Source organism: Eretmochelys imbricata, chromosome 2 (genome assembly GCF_965152235.1).
Source record: "Eretmochelys imbricata isolate rEreImb1 chromosome 2, rEreImb1.hap1, whole genome shotgun sequence".
Taxonomy (NCBI): domain Eukaryota; kingdom Metazoa; phylum Chordata; order Testudines; family Cheloniidae; genus Eretmochelys; species Eretmochelys imbricata.
This window is the reverse complement of record NC_135573.1, coordinates 137,566,169-137,585,059: the sequence shown is the minus strand read 5'-3', so window position 1 is coordinate 137,585,059 and position 18,891 is coordinate 137,566,169. Positions and strand designations below refer to the sequence as shown.

Below are 18,891 nucleotides of genomic sequence, written 5' to 3'. Positions count from 1 at the left end.
GATTAAAAACATAGAGAATCCCTCTAGGCAAAACCTTAAGTTACAAAAAAGACACACAGACAGGAGTAGTCATTCTATTCAGCACAGTTCTTTTCTCAGCCATTTAAAGAAATCATAATCTAACACATACCTAGCTAGATTACTTACTAAAGTTCTAAGACTCAATTCCTGTTCTATCCCCGGCAAAAGCAGCATACAGACAGACCCAGACCCTTTGTTTCTCTCCCTCCTCCCAGCTTTTGAAAGTATCTTGTCTCCTCATTGGTCATTTTGGTCAGGTGCCAGCGAGGTTACCTTTAGCTTCTTAACCCTTTACAGGTGAGAGGATTTTTTCCTCTGGCCAGGAGGGATTTTAAAGGGGTTTACCCTTCCCTTTATATTTATGACAGCTGGGCTGTCTCAAATTTGTCCGCATCTCTGCTGTAGTGGGGGTACCAAAAGTGAACGCAGTACTCCAGGTGTGGTCTCACCAGTGCCGAATAGAGGGGAATAATCACTTCCCTCGATCTTCTGGCAATGCTCCTACTAATACATATCCCTCCCCCTGACTCCACCACCTCAACCACGCTTCACAATTATCATTGCTGTGTATGGTATTAAACTGTTTGTTTAAAACTTATACTGTGTATGTGTATATAACGTCTTTTGTCTGGCAAAAAAAATTTCTCTCTCTCTCTCTCTCTTCACTTAACATTATTTCACTTAAAGTAGCATTTTTCAGGAACATAACTACAACGTTAAGCGAGGAGTTACTGTAACCAGTTAAGAATTGCCATGAGCTGTCTTACTAAGGAGGAAGGCAAGAGTGCCTCAGAGTAAGGGGAGTCTGCCCCAGGCAGAGCAGGCTGGATGGGAAGAGAGTGACTGGTAGGAGTTCTCATGTCTTCTGATTGAGATAAAATGTTGGTGGATCCAGCGGTTGCCAATTAAAAAGAAAAAAATTACCACATTTGCTGCTTACATTTATTTTAAGTCAACAGGACAGTTACCCTATAGTGGAATATCTGAGGGATTATTTGTATGGTAACAGCATATGGTGGCTATCACAGGAACTGCTGTGTTCTTAATCTATCCCTTTACTGGGTGAAGAGGATTAAAACCCTTGATTATTAAATCCAAGTATGAAATGTTCTAGAACAGGCACTTAATTTTAGTCATAAGGCATTGGCCTGGAAACCACACAAAAAATCTCACTCTTACTGTGTTTGGAGGGTGAGAAATCAGACTGGTCCAGAATGACAGCAAAAAGGGTTTGCATTTTTTTACAACTGCCATGTGGAAATTAATTAATTAAATGTATGTGAAAGTCTAGCACCATAAAAGTCCTTGACACTAAATTGATATTACAGCAGACAACTCAACACTTCAGTCCACCACCTCTCTTCCGAACCTTTTTTGGCATAACTAGTAGCTACCCACTGAGAGACTGGTCTCCTGCGTTTATATTTCAAACACTTAAGTTATTTCCTGTTGCTTTTTTTTTCCCCTTTAGATAAAGATTTTAAAGGCTCAGCTACGTGCAACATCTTAAGTTTTTTTTATGGTTTTCTTTGGAAAATATTTTTATAATCTGGTTGGACTGTGTCTGATACTTTAAGACATCCTTGCCATTTTATTTTTCAGACACATTTGTTACTAGCTCCTGCCAATTTTTTTTCTTGTTCTGTACAAAGATGCCTCTGTCACTCTGAATTGTCGAAGCTGGAGCTTTGGAGCAATTCTGATATTGTAGCTGCAAAAGGAGCTACACTTCATGGAAAACTGTAAGGAAACAAATCTCCCTATCTTCTATTTTTGAAGCGGGAGAGGTGTTTTGGGTTGCTGTTTTTTGGGGTTTTTTTTTTTTAAACAAAAAATTAAACATTTGTCCTTGCAATTTAGCTGTTCCTGCAGCTTTTTCCCCAATGAAGTCCCATTGTGAAACTTTACGTAATTTGTATAATTAAATAAACAATTATGATGTATTAGAAGTTTACGATTTTGATGGGAGAGGAAGCAGGAGCTGCAGGCTAATGCTTGAAACCAAATTTTAGTAAGACCTTGACCTTGTCTATAAGTTTGTGTCTGAAATTAATTGCACTTGCAAACAGCTCAATTGAGATGTTAAGTGACTTTCTTTCTGGCCATAAATAGCATTTGTACCCACAAATCAAGTGGCTGGATACCAAATACTATTTGTTGTACCACAAGAGTGCAGGTGCTCAATTAGAGGCAGTTCTTGAGAATCTGGCCCTTAAACAATGATCCTGTTTTCATGCAAATATCAAGAAATGGGAAAAGTAGTAGAGAAAACATAACACAGAAGCTTAAATACCTCAATAAAATAGTTGATTTTCTATGAAATGGCAGCATCTCTTTAAATGCAGTTAGACTTCACTTAGAATTTATTACTCTGTTACTAATTTGTAAGGTGCTATTACCGCACACGTCTTGCAATGTATTCATGTAGCAGCTATAACACAATAGGGCCATAACCTCGATGAGGGTTCCAGGGTGCTTTATTATGCAAACATATAGTATGCAAAGCTGAAATTATTTATATTTTGATAAAACAGTATTGGTAAAGTCAGGAACCGAAAATAGTGCAATTTGAAAATGGGAACAGCTAGCTGGAATTTTCTATTAAATACATTTTTGAAAATAAATATGTGGAACCATACTTATGCCTTTTCCCATGTGTATATGTGTGGTTTACTAGTGGACACAGGCCTTCTTAACCATAATGGTCCATTTGTTTGTTTGCATATTAAAGGCTTCCAGTATAGAGAACAAACAAGACTGGATCAAGCACATTCGGGAAGTGATACAAGAAAGAACCATTCATCTGAAAGGAGCATTGAAAGAGCCAATCCACATCCCCAAAACAGCTCCAACAACTAAGCAGAAAGGAAGGAGGTTAGAATTTGAATAACTTATTAAGAAGATGGGGATCATTTTTAAAGTGCCCCATCATGAAGGCCATATTTGAACTGCAATGATGGAATTTTCTGTAAGGAACACAGTGTTCTCAGTGCATTCCGTGACTTAAGCCAAGATAGGAGTCGTTGTTGGCTAGCGTTATCTTCAAGTGTGGTCCTTGTAAATTAAGCTCCAGTTGACCACAGTGAGGTACATGTTCAAATCTCTGCTCTAAATGCTCCCTTGCATTTTTTTGTGGTGCTGTTCTAAAAGGATGTGTTGTTTGAAGTCAGTGTTATGTTCAGCAACCTAGGAGGTGGGCATAGACCAGATGTACTCATTAAACTTTTACAGTACATGTTTTTTACTCAAGTTGCTTGTTTGTTTAAACCAGACTTCACACTCTGCAGTTTTGGTGAAATGGCTACCTGGGGGGTTCTCTTACCAAGCTTCCTTGTGGTTGGCTGCTGCTATATTTTTTTACAGCTTAAGTTGGACAAAGAAAGTTAACTCAGTTCATTATATATTACAGTATAAAATAAAGTAATTAAGCAAATGTTGGGGTGCAAGGCTGGTCATCAGCTGCTCTGTCTTAGGCACCCACTGCTGTGATATCTAGATGCCTGCCATTAGGGTTGCAAATAAGAACTGGCAGCCTCTGAAACAGATGTGCTAACCAAATTCTGACAATTGGATTGTATATTTGCAGAGATGGAGAGGACCTGGACAGTCAGGGAGATGGCAGCAGCCAGCCTGATACTATTTCAATTGCATCACGAACTTCCCAGAACACACTAGACAGTGATAAGGTAAGAGACATTAAGTGATATTCCATTTTTTATTATTATTATTATTTTATTTTATTTTATTTTATTATTTTTTAGCAAATGGCATACAGTTTAGACTGAGGTATCACCAACTGTGCCTAGTTTCCCCTGAAGCATACTTCTGACAGCCTTCCTTCCTCCAGATTGGCTACATGCAATAAAGAATATGCATTTTAGTCCCTTGTCAATGAGGTATCATGGCTTAACACCATAGTCTTGAGGCAAGGCTTTCATTTTTCCAAACTTATACTATTCCTTTTCTCCACCCCAGAGTCATTTATAACTTTGACCCAAGGATGCATGATGGTGAAGATAAAGAGGGGACCTTTATTTTGTGTATGTGTAAAATCCAATTAACCTTCAAAGTTGTCCCTAATCTCTCTCTCTGAATCTTTCTGAAAATATACCTTGTGCCGTTTGTGACAGCTAGGCAATACTGGCTATTGTGTCAAATAGGAATGTCAACTTTGAAAGGGCACTGTCTACCAACAGCTCAGATCAGCACAGTAACATATCTTATAAAACGTGAAGGGGTTTCCAACAGTCTAAATGTCATTAAATAGGGTGAAGTGTATTTGAGCCAGGCAGAAGTGTTCAAATCATCAGTGACATCCTAAGACAGCTAGGTGAGAGGGTTCTAAACAGAGTGTTTAAAGAATTATTTTCTCCTAGAGTCCCTACACTCACACACACACGACATGATTTCTGTACTGATGTAACAGTTCAAGTCTACTGGCAATTGAGACTTTTTGCTAAATGAGGAAGAGAAGGAAGCAGGCAAGAGGGTAAGTTCAGCTCCCTCAAAAATACTTAGGGCTGATATTTATTGAATCTGCTGGGGGGAAAATCTACTTTTTGACTAGCTGCAATCGTGCCAGCAATTGGTAGTCATTGGTTGTACAGTTCATAGATCTTGGTGTCTACCTGAGCTCTAACACTGTTAGCCAGAAGCCTGCTATGTATTGTCAGGGAAAAAGAGGGAGGGGGAAATGTCTCAACAGCTTTTGCCTGTGGTATTTTCCTCTTCCATTTGGACAAAATCCACATTCTGATTTGAGCAAAAGCTGGATCTAGTGTGTCTACCTATACATCATTTACAAAATTGTACTGTATATACTCACGTTCATCTATTGATATGTACCGAGGAAGAGGACTAATGCATGGTATGGTCTTCAAACATAATCTTTCCTCCTCTATGTTGGTTAGAGAAATGGCTAACTGTGTTTAGATGCACTTCTACCTAATAAGCTTTTCTGCACCAGTGTAATCTAGGATTTAGTAGGTATTGGTGTAAGTGAACTCATGGAGCTATAGGATATAATGTTTAGCAATCTCCCCCCATGCTTGAGTTTATAATGCCTGTTAAGTGGGTTGTTAGTAAGAAGTTTCTTCACAGATGTTATAGGGTGGAAGGCAATCAACATGTTAAGTTTAAGTCCTGAGGGAAGTTCATTCAGCCAAGCCTCTTAATAATTCTCACATGATACATGAAGTATTGCTGTGAAATAGGGCTACAGATAAGCCACCCAATTTCCTAGGAAATACTACATCATAAATAACAGAAGAGGGCGTTTGGTTATGCTGGGAATGGATTGCATCACCTCTTTATTGTCCAGCGTGTGCTTCAAGTCAGCCATTGCTCATATTCGTTCCTGTCTCAGCCAGACACTGGGAAAACAGAGACAGCATGTCATCTGGGTTTGGTGGGTTAACACAGTAGAACCTCATTAATTCATATTGATGACTAGGAGTCCAACTGCAAATGACCTGCTTAAATAATGTATTGAATACACAAAGAAAAATGACAAAAATAAGGCACTTCAATTTACTTTGACAATTGTCATTTTTTTTTGAGTTTTTTGTATTTGCACTGAAAATGTTGTCTGGTATAATTGGTTTAAAAAAAAAAAGAAAGAAAGAAATCGTAACAAAAAGATAGTTCACTGATATTAAACCATTGCTAAAAATTGCAGAGGCTGCCTTTATTTGCGCAGATTTTCAAGTGTATGGATTAGCCAAATGCAGATTATAAATGTTAATCAAAACTACCTTTGGATAAAGAAAAAGACCTGCAATCAGGCAATCCAAAGTCTAGTGGTTTTTTTTAAAATAATTTTAATATGAGGCACAGTGAAAGGACATGAGGCAGGAGGCCAGTGAAGTCTCTGAGGAATATGAATCATAAGTAATACATATATTTCATTTAATGGGTTTGTAACTTGCTAGTTACAGTCCACTTGGGGCTGAAATTTGGCACATAATTTCTCAGCCTAAATACTTTTTTTTTTAAATGTTTAAATCACTTACACAATGAGATGGTAAAAAAGAGGGTAGAGAGCTGAGACTTTAGGTACTTCTAATGAAGTTCAGCCAAAAAGCTTCTTATTGCTAAATTAAAATTTACAGACCGTTTAGACTATGGTTATTTTCATTAAATTAGAAACAGATTAATTAAAAGTATCAACATGTAAAACACATTTTACCTAATTTAAAATAGTCATAATCAGGTGGTGAAACTACTCCACGATATATATTTCCATAATTTTATTTATGTGCTCTTCTTAAATCACATCACACCAAAAACCACATGGCAAATGCTCCCGTGCTGCTCAACAGGTGACTAAACCCACTCATTCTGTCCAATTATATTTGTATGCAAGTCATTTCTTTTACATGTTCTGAGTAGAACAAATAAGCTGTCGCACAGTTTAAATATGAACGGTGTCAATTAAACTAGTGGTAAGCACGATGGATTCCAATGAACTGCTCGCCAAAAAGCAAGGATTTGTTTCATTTTTGCTAGACAGCAGCGTAGGGTAAACTAGAAATCTTTGTAACCTACAAACAATTAGGAAGTGTCCAAGCTAGCCTTTACAAATATGTTTACTTGGAATTGTTTGGCCATAACTTAACTCAGAGGTTAAAAAAAACCAACAACCTCAGTGGCTTAACTCTGGAACCTGATGGCCTGAGGAAGCCCCACCCCAGCAAGAGACTCTGGTGGGGCTGGAGAAAGGAGAGGCCAGGCCCTTGTTACCACTCCATCAAGTCCTCTGTTGAGTCATGTGGGGGCTGAGTTCTCCCTCTGATCTGTCAGTGTGATGGTCTGGAGCAGAGATGGACCTGTGCCAGCTGAAACAGGGATGGTTTTAGGTTCTTGTTAAGCTTAGCTTATGGCGTGGGTGGCCTTTATTGCTATCACCCCAAGCCTGGGTAGAGGCACTGTGGTTTCTATTTAAGTGTGGGCCTAGGACCTTGTATTGCCTTAATTCGCCTATAAAACGTTCCTTGGTGTTTGTAATAACAAGCTTCTGCACTGAAGAGAAAACATGTTGCTTGTTTGATCCTGCCTCTGCTGGGTCTTGGTCATTAAGCTACACAGTGTGTGACTTGCCAAACTTGTTTGACAGGGATTGAACAGTCCTTATCTAAACCAAAAATTTTGTTTTACATACCTGGCTGTTCTCCATTTCTTCTGTGGACTGTCTGTATTATTCTGAAATTGCTGGCCCAGAGCATCTCTATTTTCCCCTCCCTTCCCCCATGGAAAGATGTTTTAGGGAGAGGGTCTGAGGAAGGGTAGCTACTTGAGCTGGTCACAAATTAAGAGGGTGAGAGAGAGGGGCATGGCAAATTCCTGAAAACATAGGCTTGGCCTACACTACAGAGTTAAGCTGATTTTAATGCAGCTTATGTCAACCTAACTCTGTAAGTGTCGACACTAAAATGTAGCTACCACTGATGTAACTCACTCACTACACCGACTTAATAAGTCCACCTCTACGAGAGGTGTAGCACTTAAGTCGACATAGTTAGGTTGACACAGTGTCAGTGTGGACCCTGTGTTGCTTACATCGACTGTTGTTGCCTTTCAGAAACCATCCCACAATGCCCCACACTGGCAGGTACATCGGTGCAAGTGCTCCTGGTGAGGACACGCACCTCCAACACAATGAGCGTAGTGTGGTCGTGTAAAACTGATTCAATTACTGCGGTGGCTGTATGTCAACATAACTTAGGTCAACTTAATTTTGTAGTGTAGATTTGCCCATATGGAGTGAGCTGCAGTTGATTGCCCAGACCTTGAGTTCTGTCCGAAAGCCTTGTCTTTCTATACTTTTTCCAGGCAGGTCTCTGGGCACAGTGCCGCCCGCTTTTTGAGTTTCCATAATCGCGCACTTGAATGCTCACGGGATTTTAGAGCAATTTCTCCTTTTCCTGTAGCCTTGTTTTGCTAACATGATCTTTGAAAAGGTGTGTGCAAGTGAGAATAACTTAAAATCATATAAAAGACTTCAACTCCCTCCCCTCCCCCCCCATCTGAGTACTTATGCTGGAATCTTAGGCCGTGCTTACACTAGGGAAATCAGTTGGTAAGATAGCAAAAAATAGTTGTAGGAACAATTTAGAACATCCATACTACCCAGCCCGAATTGGTGCCGTTTCTTCCACATTAGGGCTGTGTTGCACTAGCTGGCCTCTCGTGGTTCCTGTATTTGGCAAACTCCTCAGTCCCCCAGCTGAGTGTTTTGTTTCCCCTTGCCAGGCCCCCTTCAGTAATGTCTCCCAACAACCCAGTATCTAGTTTGCCTCCCACTCCGCAGCTCCTCTGCTGATGATCTGCTTGTTGATACAGGAAAAAAAGACAGCAATCATTGACCATTCTTCCCTTCCTGCAGTATCAGTAACGCCCCTGTTCTCCTAGCTGCCCTTCTCCTGAGGAAAACTGAATTCCTGAGGACAGCTACCAGAGTGCGGGCATTACTGAGGGCAGGGGACAGCATACATGAGGGGAATAGAGACAGGGGAAGGGGGATGATTGTAGTTGAGAGCAAGAGAGGGCATTGTTTGGGTGAGCAGAAGTTGGTCTCTACATGTGAGCCACACCTGGATGACTGACTGAAGAGCTGCAGAGCAGGAACTAGTGCATTTCAAGGGCCAGAAGGGGGCTCTCAGCTGGCTAACTACTTAATTACCAAGGTAGCTTCAATTTGTATCTCCCTATCAATAAACTGTCTTTTGTACAGCAGGTGGGAGGCGCATTTGAGTTGAATAAGGGCATAGTAATCGATTACTCTCTCAATGTAGACAAGTCGTTAATGGCTGAAATGAAGGTTAGAACAGAGTTTTGGTAGCACCCTGAAAATATCTTTTAGCAGTTACTAGGTTTGGAAGTTTAGATGATGTAAAACATCCCAAGTTCCTTCAACTGGTCCTAATGCAGAGGAAATTAAGTGTAGGCATGAGAGTATGTTGTGCAGTGGTATGTCAAATCTTTTCATGTTTATGGTGACTGAGTTGGCAGTGATACTAAATGCTATTTCAAACAATCATATGGAAAATGGAAGGGGTAAGCGATGGTTGGGGTGGGGTGGGAAGAGAGTCAATGTAGAGTGCTAGGATTACAGTTAGTTATATTGGCTACAATGTGTAGGCATTCAGTAAAAATCTTGACTTCTGTCATCCTTCTTTATCAAGCAGTTGCTCTTTGCAGCCTGCTCCGTGCAATCCACTCTGTGTGAAACTAGCTTTAATCTACAAGCATCTTTATATTTGTTTGCAGTTCTTGAAAGACAACAAAGTTTGAGGCAACAGGAGAGATCTGAAAGTACTTAATGTATTAGTTAGCAAAAGCCAGGGGGAAAGGGCTTGTTCAGTTTCCTTTTTTGCTGCTCAGAACTACCTACAACTGATCTTCAAAAGATGAGATTTTTTTAACTTCCCGCTTTCCCCATGTCTTCTCTTTAGAGAAGACTAGTTGAAAACAAAGATGATTTCTGCCCTTCCAAACTGTAAATAGTCTGTTTTTGTACTGAGGATACTAAACCAAAACCAGTTACATTCTGTACAAGAGCACTTATTTGCATACGTAGACATTATTCAAACTTACCTTTTATGCTTTCTACATAAAGTTATTTTTTTCATGAAATCTTAAATATGTAGTGTTAAGATGTAACATAATGTGAGATGGTATGGTCTAACTAAAACACGCATAAGGTTCCTTTTAAAAGGCATCTCATATTTGTGTCGGATAGTGATTGTTTCCAGCATTGAAGGTCAAAGGCATTGTTGATGCAACTGCACTGAATTCATCAGATGTACATAAGGAGTGTATTTGGCCCATTTAATAAGATTTTTTTTCTACCAGAAAATACAATTTTTTTTAAAAAGAGGCACAAAATGTGAATCGTGTATAACATTAAGATGTTAATAATTCCCATGGCATGTTTGTTAATGAAAAGAACTTCCTTCCTCTTAAGATATGTGAGTTTGTCCGTGCCTAGTTTTCATTTCTCATCTTGCCTCTGTCTTTCCAGCAACTCCCATGTTTCAAACTTAGCCTCATCATATATTTCATCAGGTCTTACTAATGCAGTTTACATAAGGGGTTTCTTGAGAGAAAAGGATGAATTTACGCAGAATATTTACAGTCCCTTGTGAAACTTAAACTGGGATTTAGGCGTTTTCAAAGTCCTAATGTCCTCATCAGTGTAAATCAGTCTCCACTTTCCGGCATGTCTTCTTTTCTTCTCCCATCCAATCTAGAGTTTCATGCCAAAGCTGTACAACACCAGCTGCTTGAGCTATGCTCTTTATCACAGACACCCCTTGTTTTCCAACTGTGTTTGAGTGCTAAAGATGAATCTGCATTTGTAAGGTGCATTAAGGAGAATAAAGGGCAGAAACAATTTAAAAAGAAAAACATTGACTAACAGTTAAAGTAATGTGGGGGAAATTAATGGGTGTTGTCTCAAATGTTGGACAGTTAAAAGTTGAAAATATTTTTATGTTCTTAAAATCATATTTTTCATGGTGATGTCTAGTGTTTCTGGATGAGATGGGTAGAGGGAGTAGAACTTAGTTTGTTCTGTTATTGATCACAGTGGGAAAGAGACCACACTCACTTTCACCTGCAGACGTTGTGCAGAGCTGAGAACATGGTGTCAGCATTGGCATGCTGTAACCCGATGGTATGTCTTCACTGCAGTGACACACCTGCAGCTGGCCTATGTCAGCTGACTCGGGCTCATGGGGCTCGTCCTGCAGGGCTATAAAATTGCCGTGTAGACTTTCAGACTTGGACTGGTGCCCCAGCTCTGGGCCCCCATGCAGGGGGTGGGGGCTCCCCAGAGTCTGGGTGAGTGTCTACCCTGAAATTTTATACCCCTATAGTTCAAGCCCCATGAGCCAACACAGGCCAGCCACAGGTGTTTTATAGCAGTACAGCCATACCCTTAGAGTCTAATGCACAGGCTGTGTTGTGGACGTGAGTGTTATTGAATAGTTAAGATGAAAGGGACAGCTAACCAATACTATTGTTTGTTGGTTCCCACATAGGTAATCCATATTATCTCTGTTTGTTATACTCTTCTGTCCTAAGACTCTCACCAGTTGAAATATTTAGGGAAAATGAAATCTGTTGTTAGCTAACTTCCATTTAATTAAGGGAGGGGGAAGAAGGAACATCTGTGTGAAAGCAGAAAACTATAGGTATTCAGATCGGTTAATGCATGGTTTCCAAAAGTGGTGAAACTTGTTACTGACCTATGCTTAGGGTAGTGGGGAAGAGAGAATGTGCTTTTCATGAGAAAAAGTTTGGAGCCTTGCATTTGACACCTTATGAAGTTAGACTCTGTGGACTTTTTCTCAGACCTCTTCAGGCATACACATGTTTTCAATTGTTTCAGACTTAGTTTGAAGAGGGCTATAACATAAATCAGTGCCAGAAACCAAGGGAAGGCTCTTGACTTTTTCCCCTTTGGCATAACTTTGAGTGGACTAAAAGCTAATATAATGCAAAGGAAGGGGGGGGAGGGTAGCAAGATATTTTTAACGAGTGAGAAGGTAGCATGTTTTGAAGCTGTGCACCTCATAACTTGAGACCTGAGACTGTCTTGAAAGATGAAGTAGAAGCCGTGTGATTAATTTCTTGCCAAAACCTGGGAGGAGGGGTTGCAGGCTGCTGTACTTTCATTAATTATGAGAAACATAAGGTTTCTCTTTCCCTCCCAAGAAAAATCACTCCACGCGCACACGCAACCAGGATTAGTTAACAAGATTGGCAGGCAGTGGTCATGGGAAAGTTCTGCAGACTGGCTGTCAGGGGTTATGTCCTGTGGAAGTGGCAGAGATGGGGAAGGAAGGATGGAATTAGTCTGTCTGTGGTGTCATGGGTTGCTTGGCAAACACTTTTCAAATTCTTGTTTGATGACAAAGCATTATCCTGGAGAAGAAAATTTCTATCTTGCATTTCAGTCCAAGAAAATTAATTAAAACTGATCTATAAGTAATAATCCAGATGTGTATGTAGCCCTGTGTCTAAAGTACAGAGGACTTTCTGGTATCAGGATAAAAAGGAAATTTTAGTTGTAGCAAAATTAGGTAAGCAAATTTCAAGATTATAAAATGTTTGTGTAATAACCTCTGCAGTTACATTTTCTGGGGTAAGAACTATAAGGGAATAGTTGTCTTTATTAATCTGAGTATAAACTGGAAGAAACATTCCCCCATGCTATTGCACAATTATCCCCATGAAATATGGGGATTTTGTGTCTAAAATGTCTGATGTTTTCTACTACTGGACGTTGCCTACCAGATTAGATGAAACATTAATCTGTTCTGTTCTAGTAGATTGTGTTGTAACAGTGGTACTCGTACACCAGGAGAAAAAATAGTCCAATAGAATACTGCTGCTGTAGTATTACTATTAGAAATTAAAATCAAGTTAAAGGCACTTAAAGAAGCTGTGGTGCAACTAGGGAACTTCAGTGTATTTATCAGCATGCTTTCAGTTAATCTCAAACAAGGTGAAGCAGTAGAGCGTAGTTAATCTGGATCAAAAGAATTTTAATTAAGTGCTTAGAAAAACACTAGTGAGGCATGCTGGGTTTTGCCAACACCGGTTCACATGCGTATCTGTATGAGTTGGAAGTCTTTTTTTTGTCGTTGGGTAGGGTTAGGAAGGAGAGAGTTAAAAATCTTGAAATACAGCTATTTTTGGGTCCGTATCACAAAGGATCCTAAAATAGTTGGTTGTCTCAAGAACTGGTGTGCAAGGATCCCTATGCTTAAGATATGTGAAAAGTCCATAGTAAAATTTTGACCCACATATTCAGAGACTGGATTTGAGGTGTTTGATGACTGAAGAACCTGGAGGGAGATGGTGAGCAGTTGCAGAAAAGTGTTGAACTTCTTTTTGTCAGCTAGTTTGTCTTCCTCCCTCTCCCAGTTACAATTCCTCTTCACCTCCACCGAGTCACAGGGCCCCATATTTAATAGTGGTGTCTTTGGCTTCCTGCCACCCCCAACCACCACACACCTGTACACTGTCCTGGGTAACTGCTGCTTCAGACCCCTTGGGTGAGGAGGAGGGTGATGAGAGGGCTGGCTGATGAACTCCCTCCCACATCTCCTGCTTTCGCAGAGGTTATTGACTAGAAGGGTTGTCTGAGGTGAGCCAAGAAAGTTCTTCACTTCCCTAAAATACTCCAAATTGCAGTGGGAAGGTAAAATCCCTTCCTCTCTTGCTTTAGCTGTCTCTGCACTAAGCCCAGGACCAAAAAATGCACAAAAGACCTACTGTGATGGCTAACATACCTTTATGGGCTTTAGTTGTGAGTGTCTAGTTACTGTTCTAAGACTTGCAGGGCTCCACCTGAACCTGGTTTCAGTGGGAGAAGAGAGTGGGTTTCCCTTGCTGTCTTGTGTGGAGTGGTGAGTCTGCTTTTTGTCTTCAGTTTTCTCAAGATACCCTTGAGAGAAAGCTACACCCAGATGCAAGCCTACCTGCTTAACCCATATCATTCGCAGCTCTTGGAATCATTCTGCACAGTGAATCTGAGGTGAAGGAGAGATGGGGGTTTGCAGTAAATCTTCAAAACCGACAACGTTTCTTTAAAGCTAATAAATTTTAATATGGTGCCATTAAAAAAAAAAACCCAGAAAACATTGCCATATTGTAAATGTCATAGACAAAAATAGATCTTGGCAGAAATCCTAAATAAACCCTGGTGTGTGTTTAAAAAAACTGCAGCACCCATCCTTCCCTTGTTTTCTCTCTTTCCACAGTTGTCAGGTGGCTGCGAGTTGACTGTGGTCATCCATGACTTCACAGCATGCAACAGCAATGAGCTGACAATCCGCCGTGGTCAGACAGTGGAGGTTCTAGAGAGGCCACATGACAAGCCCGACTGGTGTCTAGTACGAACCACAGATCGATCCCCTGCTGCAGAAGGGCTAGTTCCCTGTGGGTCGCTCTGCATTGCCCACTCTAGAAGCAGCATGGAGATGGAAGGTATCTTTAATCACAAAGGTAAGTGAGAATGCGTTTTACGTCCCAGTTGTTGGCCTTATTGCAGCACTTCATATTTTTTAGTAAAAAATGCTGTGTAAGATAATGATTTTTTTTTAAGGGTTTCATTCGATGCCTTTGAATTTTTATCTATTCTTGGATAAGACTTTCTGGACGTAGAAGTCTATGGGTAAAACTTGTATTACAAGACTTCTGAGGACCCAGACTGAAGCAGCTCAGCATCTTGTGTGTGAAGTGGAGAAACAATGGGAGATTTGGAAGCCATGTAGACAAGCTATGTCCTATTAAAATAAACTGAGTTGTATGTTGTGCTGGAGCAAGCCCTGACACTGAGCTAACCTGTGCCTCAGAAATTTAGAAGAAAAAAATTTAAAAGGAGACCAGGGTCTTGCCCTGCATGGAGAGAGAAAATTAAGTTCAGCTGCTAAAAAAAAAAAAAAAAAACTATGGTGAAAATTCTTGCCACTCACAATACCAGTTAGCTGTGTAGAATGCTACGTTTTTCTTTCTCAGCATTTTAAAAATTGTACAATGAGTCTTGGGAGATTAAGCTTTTCCCTTTGTCTAGTTGTTCAGCTTTATAAGTAGCCTGTAAGGAGCCTAATCATTAGACTTCAGCCGCAGCTATTTTGGGTCCTGTTTAAATTTTGGGGGGCATAATTGTTTGAAAAAACCTTTATATGTAAGGGCACAATCTAGTTTTCCGAATGAATGATACTCTTTTTAGGAAATCAAGGGCAATATGGGAGGCTGCCTGTAGCTTTTTATTAATTTTATTGAGGCTCTGGAAAAATAAGTTTTTTTTCAGTGTGAATGGGATATTTCACCCTCTAGCAAAGAGAGGGATTATCTTTATTTGGTGTGTTCCTGGATAAGTGGGTGTGGTGTTTAATGTTCCAGTCCTCACAGGATGTTTTTACATGTAATATCAGTCTAGGAATGAATAGCTGTGTCTCTTGACTTCTCGACTGGGGGCAATGGATTTCATTCCCGAATTAGGCTGACACACAAAGCCTGTGCTCAGAAGCAAATAGGTTTATTGGAAAAAGCAGTTTGCCCATTTAAAAAAAGACTTTTGAGCCTCTTCATTTAGAATAGAGAATTAAATGTAAGTTATGAGTCAAAGTGCCTCATCACAAATGCGGTAAATATCTATAGAACTTCTACATTGATCAGATTGTATTATAAGCAGAAGAACTGTTGAGAAATCAATTGGTGGAAAAAATTGTCTGGAATGGTATACTATGCTGTTGGAAAGCACTTTTTATTTTTCCCACTTCGTCGATTTTCCAGCCAGCTCCTTGTTCTTCTCTTCTCTTTTCTCTTCTCTTCCTGGTTTCTTCAGCTTGTGCAACAATATAGTTGGCTATAACAGGAAAGCTTTATGTGTTACTTACTTGGGTGTGCAGCATGCACAGCAGGAATTCTGTGTATGCAGGGTGACGGAGCAGAGAAAGCTGAAGGTTTTGTCTCTAGGTTGATACTTCAACTTTTTTGTCCTGTGGTATTCTGGGTAAGGAAGCCTAGCAGCCATTTGGATGATTAATTGATAAATATTTTTTGGTTTCACTAAGGCGTTTCTTCCTTTGACTGGGAGTGTGAAATCATAATAACGTGTCACTGTTTGCAAAGGGAGCCTTTGAAGCAAAACAATTCTTATTAGAAAGGGCAGGCTGGATTAGACAAAAGGAAAATTACAGTATGTGATGTGGGGAATAATGAACCAGTTATAACCAGACTCATGCGGGATTCTGTGTGAGACACACAAAACTACATTTATGTTTTAATAAGTTTTGCATTTGATTTTTCCTTCCTAAGTGTAGTACGTTGAACATGTCTTGATTTGATTTCAGACCAATTCTCCAATTTATCAAGGTAATTTTGATTTATAATTCTGCCCTCCAAAGTGCTTGCAACCCCTCCCAGCTTGGTGTCATACGCAGATTTTATAAACGTCCTTTTCATTCCATTATCCAGGTCATTAATGAAAATATTGAATAGTACCAGACTCAGGACAGACTTCTGTGGGACCCACCATATAGTGCTCTCAGTAAACCATTGATAACTATTCTTTGAGTACAGTCTTCCAACTAGTTTTGCACCCACACATAGCAATTTCCCTAGTTTGCTTATGTGACTGTCCTGTGGGACTGTGTCAAAAGCCTTACTACAATCAAGATATATCACATCTACTTTTACCCACTATCCATTAGACGGGGAACCCTGTAAAAGAAAATAATTAAGTTGGCTTGGCATTATTCATTATTGACAAATCTATGCTGGCTATTCCTTATAGCCCTATTATCCTCTAGGTGCTTATAAATTGATGGTTTAATAATTTGTTACACTATTTTTCCAGGTATCAGAAGTTAGGTCTGTCACTCCCCGGGGTCCTCTTTGTTCTCCTTTTTAAAGATAGGTGTGATATTTGCCCTCATCCTCAGGGGTCTGACCTGTACTTAAAGATGATTGCTACCAGTTCGAAGTTGGCTACAGCTAGTTGCTTACATGCTCTAGGATGCATTTCATCAGGCCCAGCTGATGTGAATTCGTCTAACTTAAGTCAGTACTCTTTAACTTGTTCTGTCCTTATTCTGACTTGTGCTCCCTCCCACTTAGTTGTTAATATTGTGTTAAGTGTCTAGTCACATACTTTTAGTGAAGACTGAGCAAAATAGGCATTAAACACCTCAGCCTTGTTGTCCATTAATAGTTCTCCTTCCCCACTAAGTAGAAGACCTTCACTTTACTTTGCCTTTTATGTCCCTTGCTAAGTGTGACTCATTTTGTACCTTAATCCTTCTGTTTTTGACCTTGCTTGCTTCTGCTATTCTTTTGTACTACTCCTTAGTAATTTGTCCATGTTTCCACTTTTTGTAGGATTCCTTTTTTGGTTTTCAGGTCACTAAAGAGCTCCTGATGGAGCCATGTTGCCTCTACTATTCTTCCTGCCTTTCCTTTGTGTTGGGACAGTTTGCTGTTGTGACTTAATAGTGTCTCTTTGAGAAACTGCCAGTTCTCCTGAACTCCTTTTGTCCCTTTTTTCTTCCTCCCATGGGACCTTACCCTACCAGTTCTCTGAGTTTGTTGAAGTCTGCTTTTGGAGGTCCATTGTCCTTATTCTGCTGCTCTCACTCCTGCCTTTTCCTTAAAATCATAACATCTGTCATTTCATGATTACATTCACCCAGGTTGCCTTCCACCTTCAGACTGGCAACCAGTTCCTCCCTGTTAGTCAGAATCAAGTCTAAATTGACCAACCCTCTGATTGCCTCCTTCACCTTCAAAAACAAGAAAGTGTCCCCAATACATTCCAAGAAAGTACTGGATATTTTATATTTTTCCGTAGTTACATTTCCAACAGATGTCTGGGTAGTAATTAGTATTAGTACATTAGTATTTTGACAGGTTTCAGAGTAGCAGCCATGTTAGTCTGTATTCGCAAAAAGAAAAGGAGTACTTGTGGCACCTTAGAGACTAACAAATTTATTTGAGCATAAGCTTTCGTGAGCTACAGCTATTTTGGATACTTCTGCTGTTGGTTCTAGAAATGAATCCTCCATTTCTTCCTCCTGCTTGGGTGGTATGTAGTAGACCCCTGCCATGACAGTGCCTCCTTTTATTCCCCATTTATCCTTACCCAGAGACTTTTCAACTGGTCTGCCTTCATCTCTTTCTGGACCTCGGAACTTGTGTGCACATTCTTCGTGCATAGCCATGAGATTTATTCTCCCTCCCGCCACCCCCCCCAGTCTATGTGATGCCGGTTAACTAATACTTCAGCTTGTATACAACTTCTAGTTCTTCCTGTTTATACACCATATTCCCTGCATTTATCGACATTTGTGATGTGGAGCAGATTCCCCCCCCCCACACACACACATGCACACACTCTTTCTTGTTGCTCCTGTGTGACCCTGTTATAATTTTAATTTCTCCCCAACTTCTAGCCCTTTGTCAAGGTCACCATTTTTATGTTTACCTGTGGGATTTTGTGACTTGCCTCCTTTGAAGCTAGTTTAACGTCCTCCCCACAACTTTGGTGAGGCTGCCCTGGAGAACTGGATTCTCTCCCTGGCCTTTGCCACAGAATTCCCATGTGATGTTGGACAACTCACTTAAACCAGACTTTTCACAGGTGGTCAGCTGCTCACTAATTATTTGTTCCTAATTTTCTGGATGCCTGATGTGAGAGCCTAGGCTCTGATTTGCAGAAGTGTTGACAAGTCACAGCTGCAACTGAAGTCAATGGGAACTGTAATTTGAACTAAAAATATGAAGTGCTTTAAAGTGCTGAATACTCTGAAAAATCAAGTCCTAGGTATTTCAAATTGGGCACCCGAAATTAGGGGATACTTCAGCCTTACTGTCTCTGTGCCTCAGGTCCCTATCTGAAAAATGAGGCTAATACCAGCCCCAATCCTCACAGGAGTATTGTGAAGTGCACAGATTCTGTAGTAATAAGCAGCATAGAAAAGCCCTTGATATTAATAATTTTTTCTTCAGAGAAAGGTTTAAATAGTTGATAGTGAATAAGTCATCAGGCCACACACTGAACAAGGATAAAACAAGATATTGAATAGTTGCTCATTCTGGTATTTCCTGACACATTAATGCTCAACTTTAAATCCATACTATTCTTTTAATGTAGTTTTTCCCCCGTGTAATATAATAAAGCTTCTGTGTTGTTTGAGTGAATCAACAGATGTTTATGGTATTAGGTTTCGTATTTTTATTTACTTCAATAGCCAGCCTACCTGGGTTGAGATTTTCTTCAAATGAATCCGCTTCATTTTCTTTTTTCCCCCAGTTGGATCTTTGTAGAAACAAAGGATTACTTTGGTAATCCTCCTC

The 18,891-nt window shown here is 40.0% G+C and overlaps 1 protein-coding gene across 1 annotated transcript in view; it reads left to right on the top strand.

Annotated features, from left to right (window-relative positions):
- The window catches only part of TRIO (trio Rho guanine nucleotide exchange factor), a 189,357-nt gene that overhangs the window by 78,966 nt on the left and 91,500 nt on the right, over positions 1-18,891 (top strand). Inside the window, exons 22-24 of the mRNA XM_077810790.1 lie at positions 2,753-2,895; positions 3,608-3,707; positions 13,794-14,037. Of these exons, the coding sequence (XP_077666916.1) occupies positions 2,753-2,895; positions 3,608-3,707; positions 13,794-14,037 (487 nt within the window). The remainder of the gene's footprint in view (positions 1-2,752; positions 2,896-3,607; positions 3,708-13,793; positions 14,038-18,891) is intronic.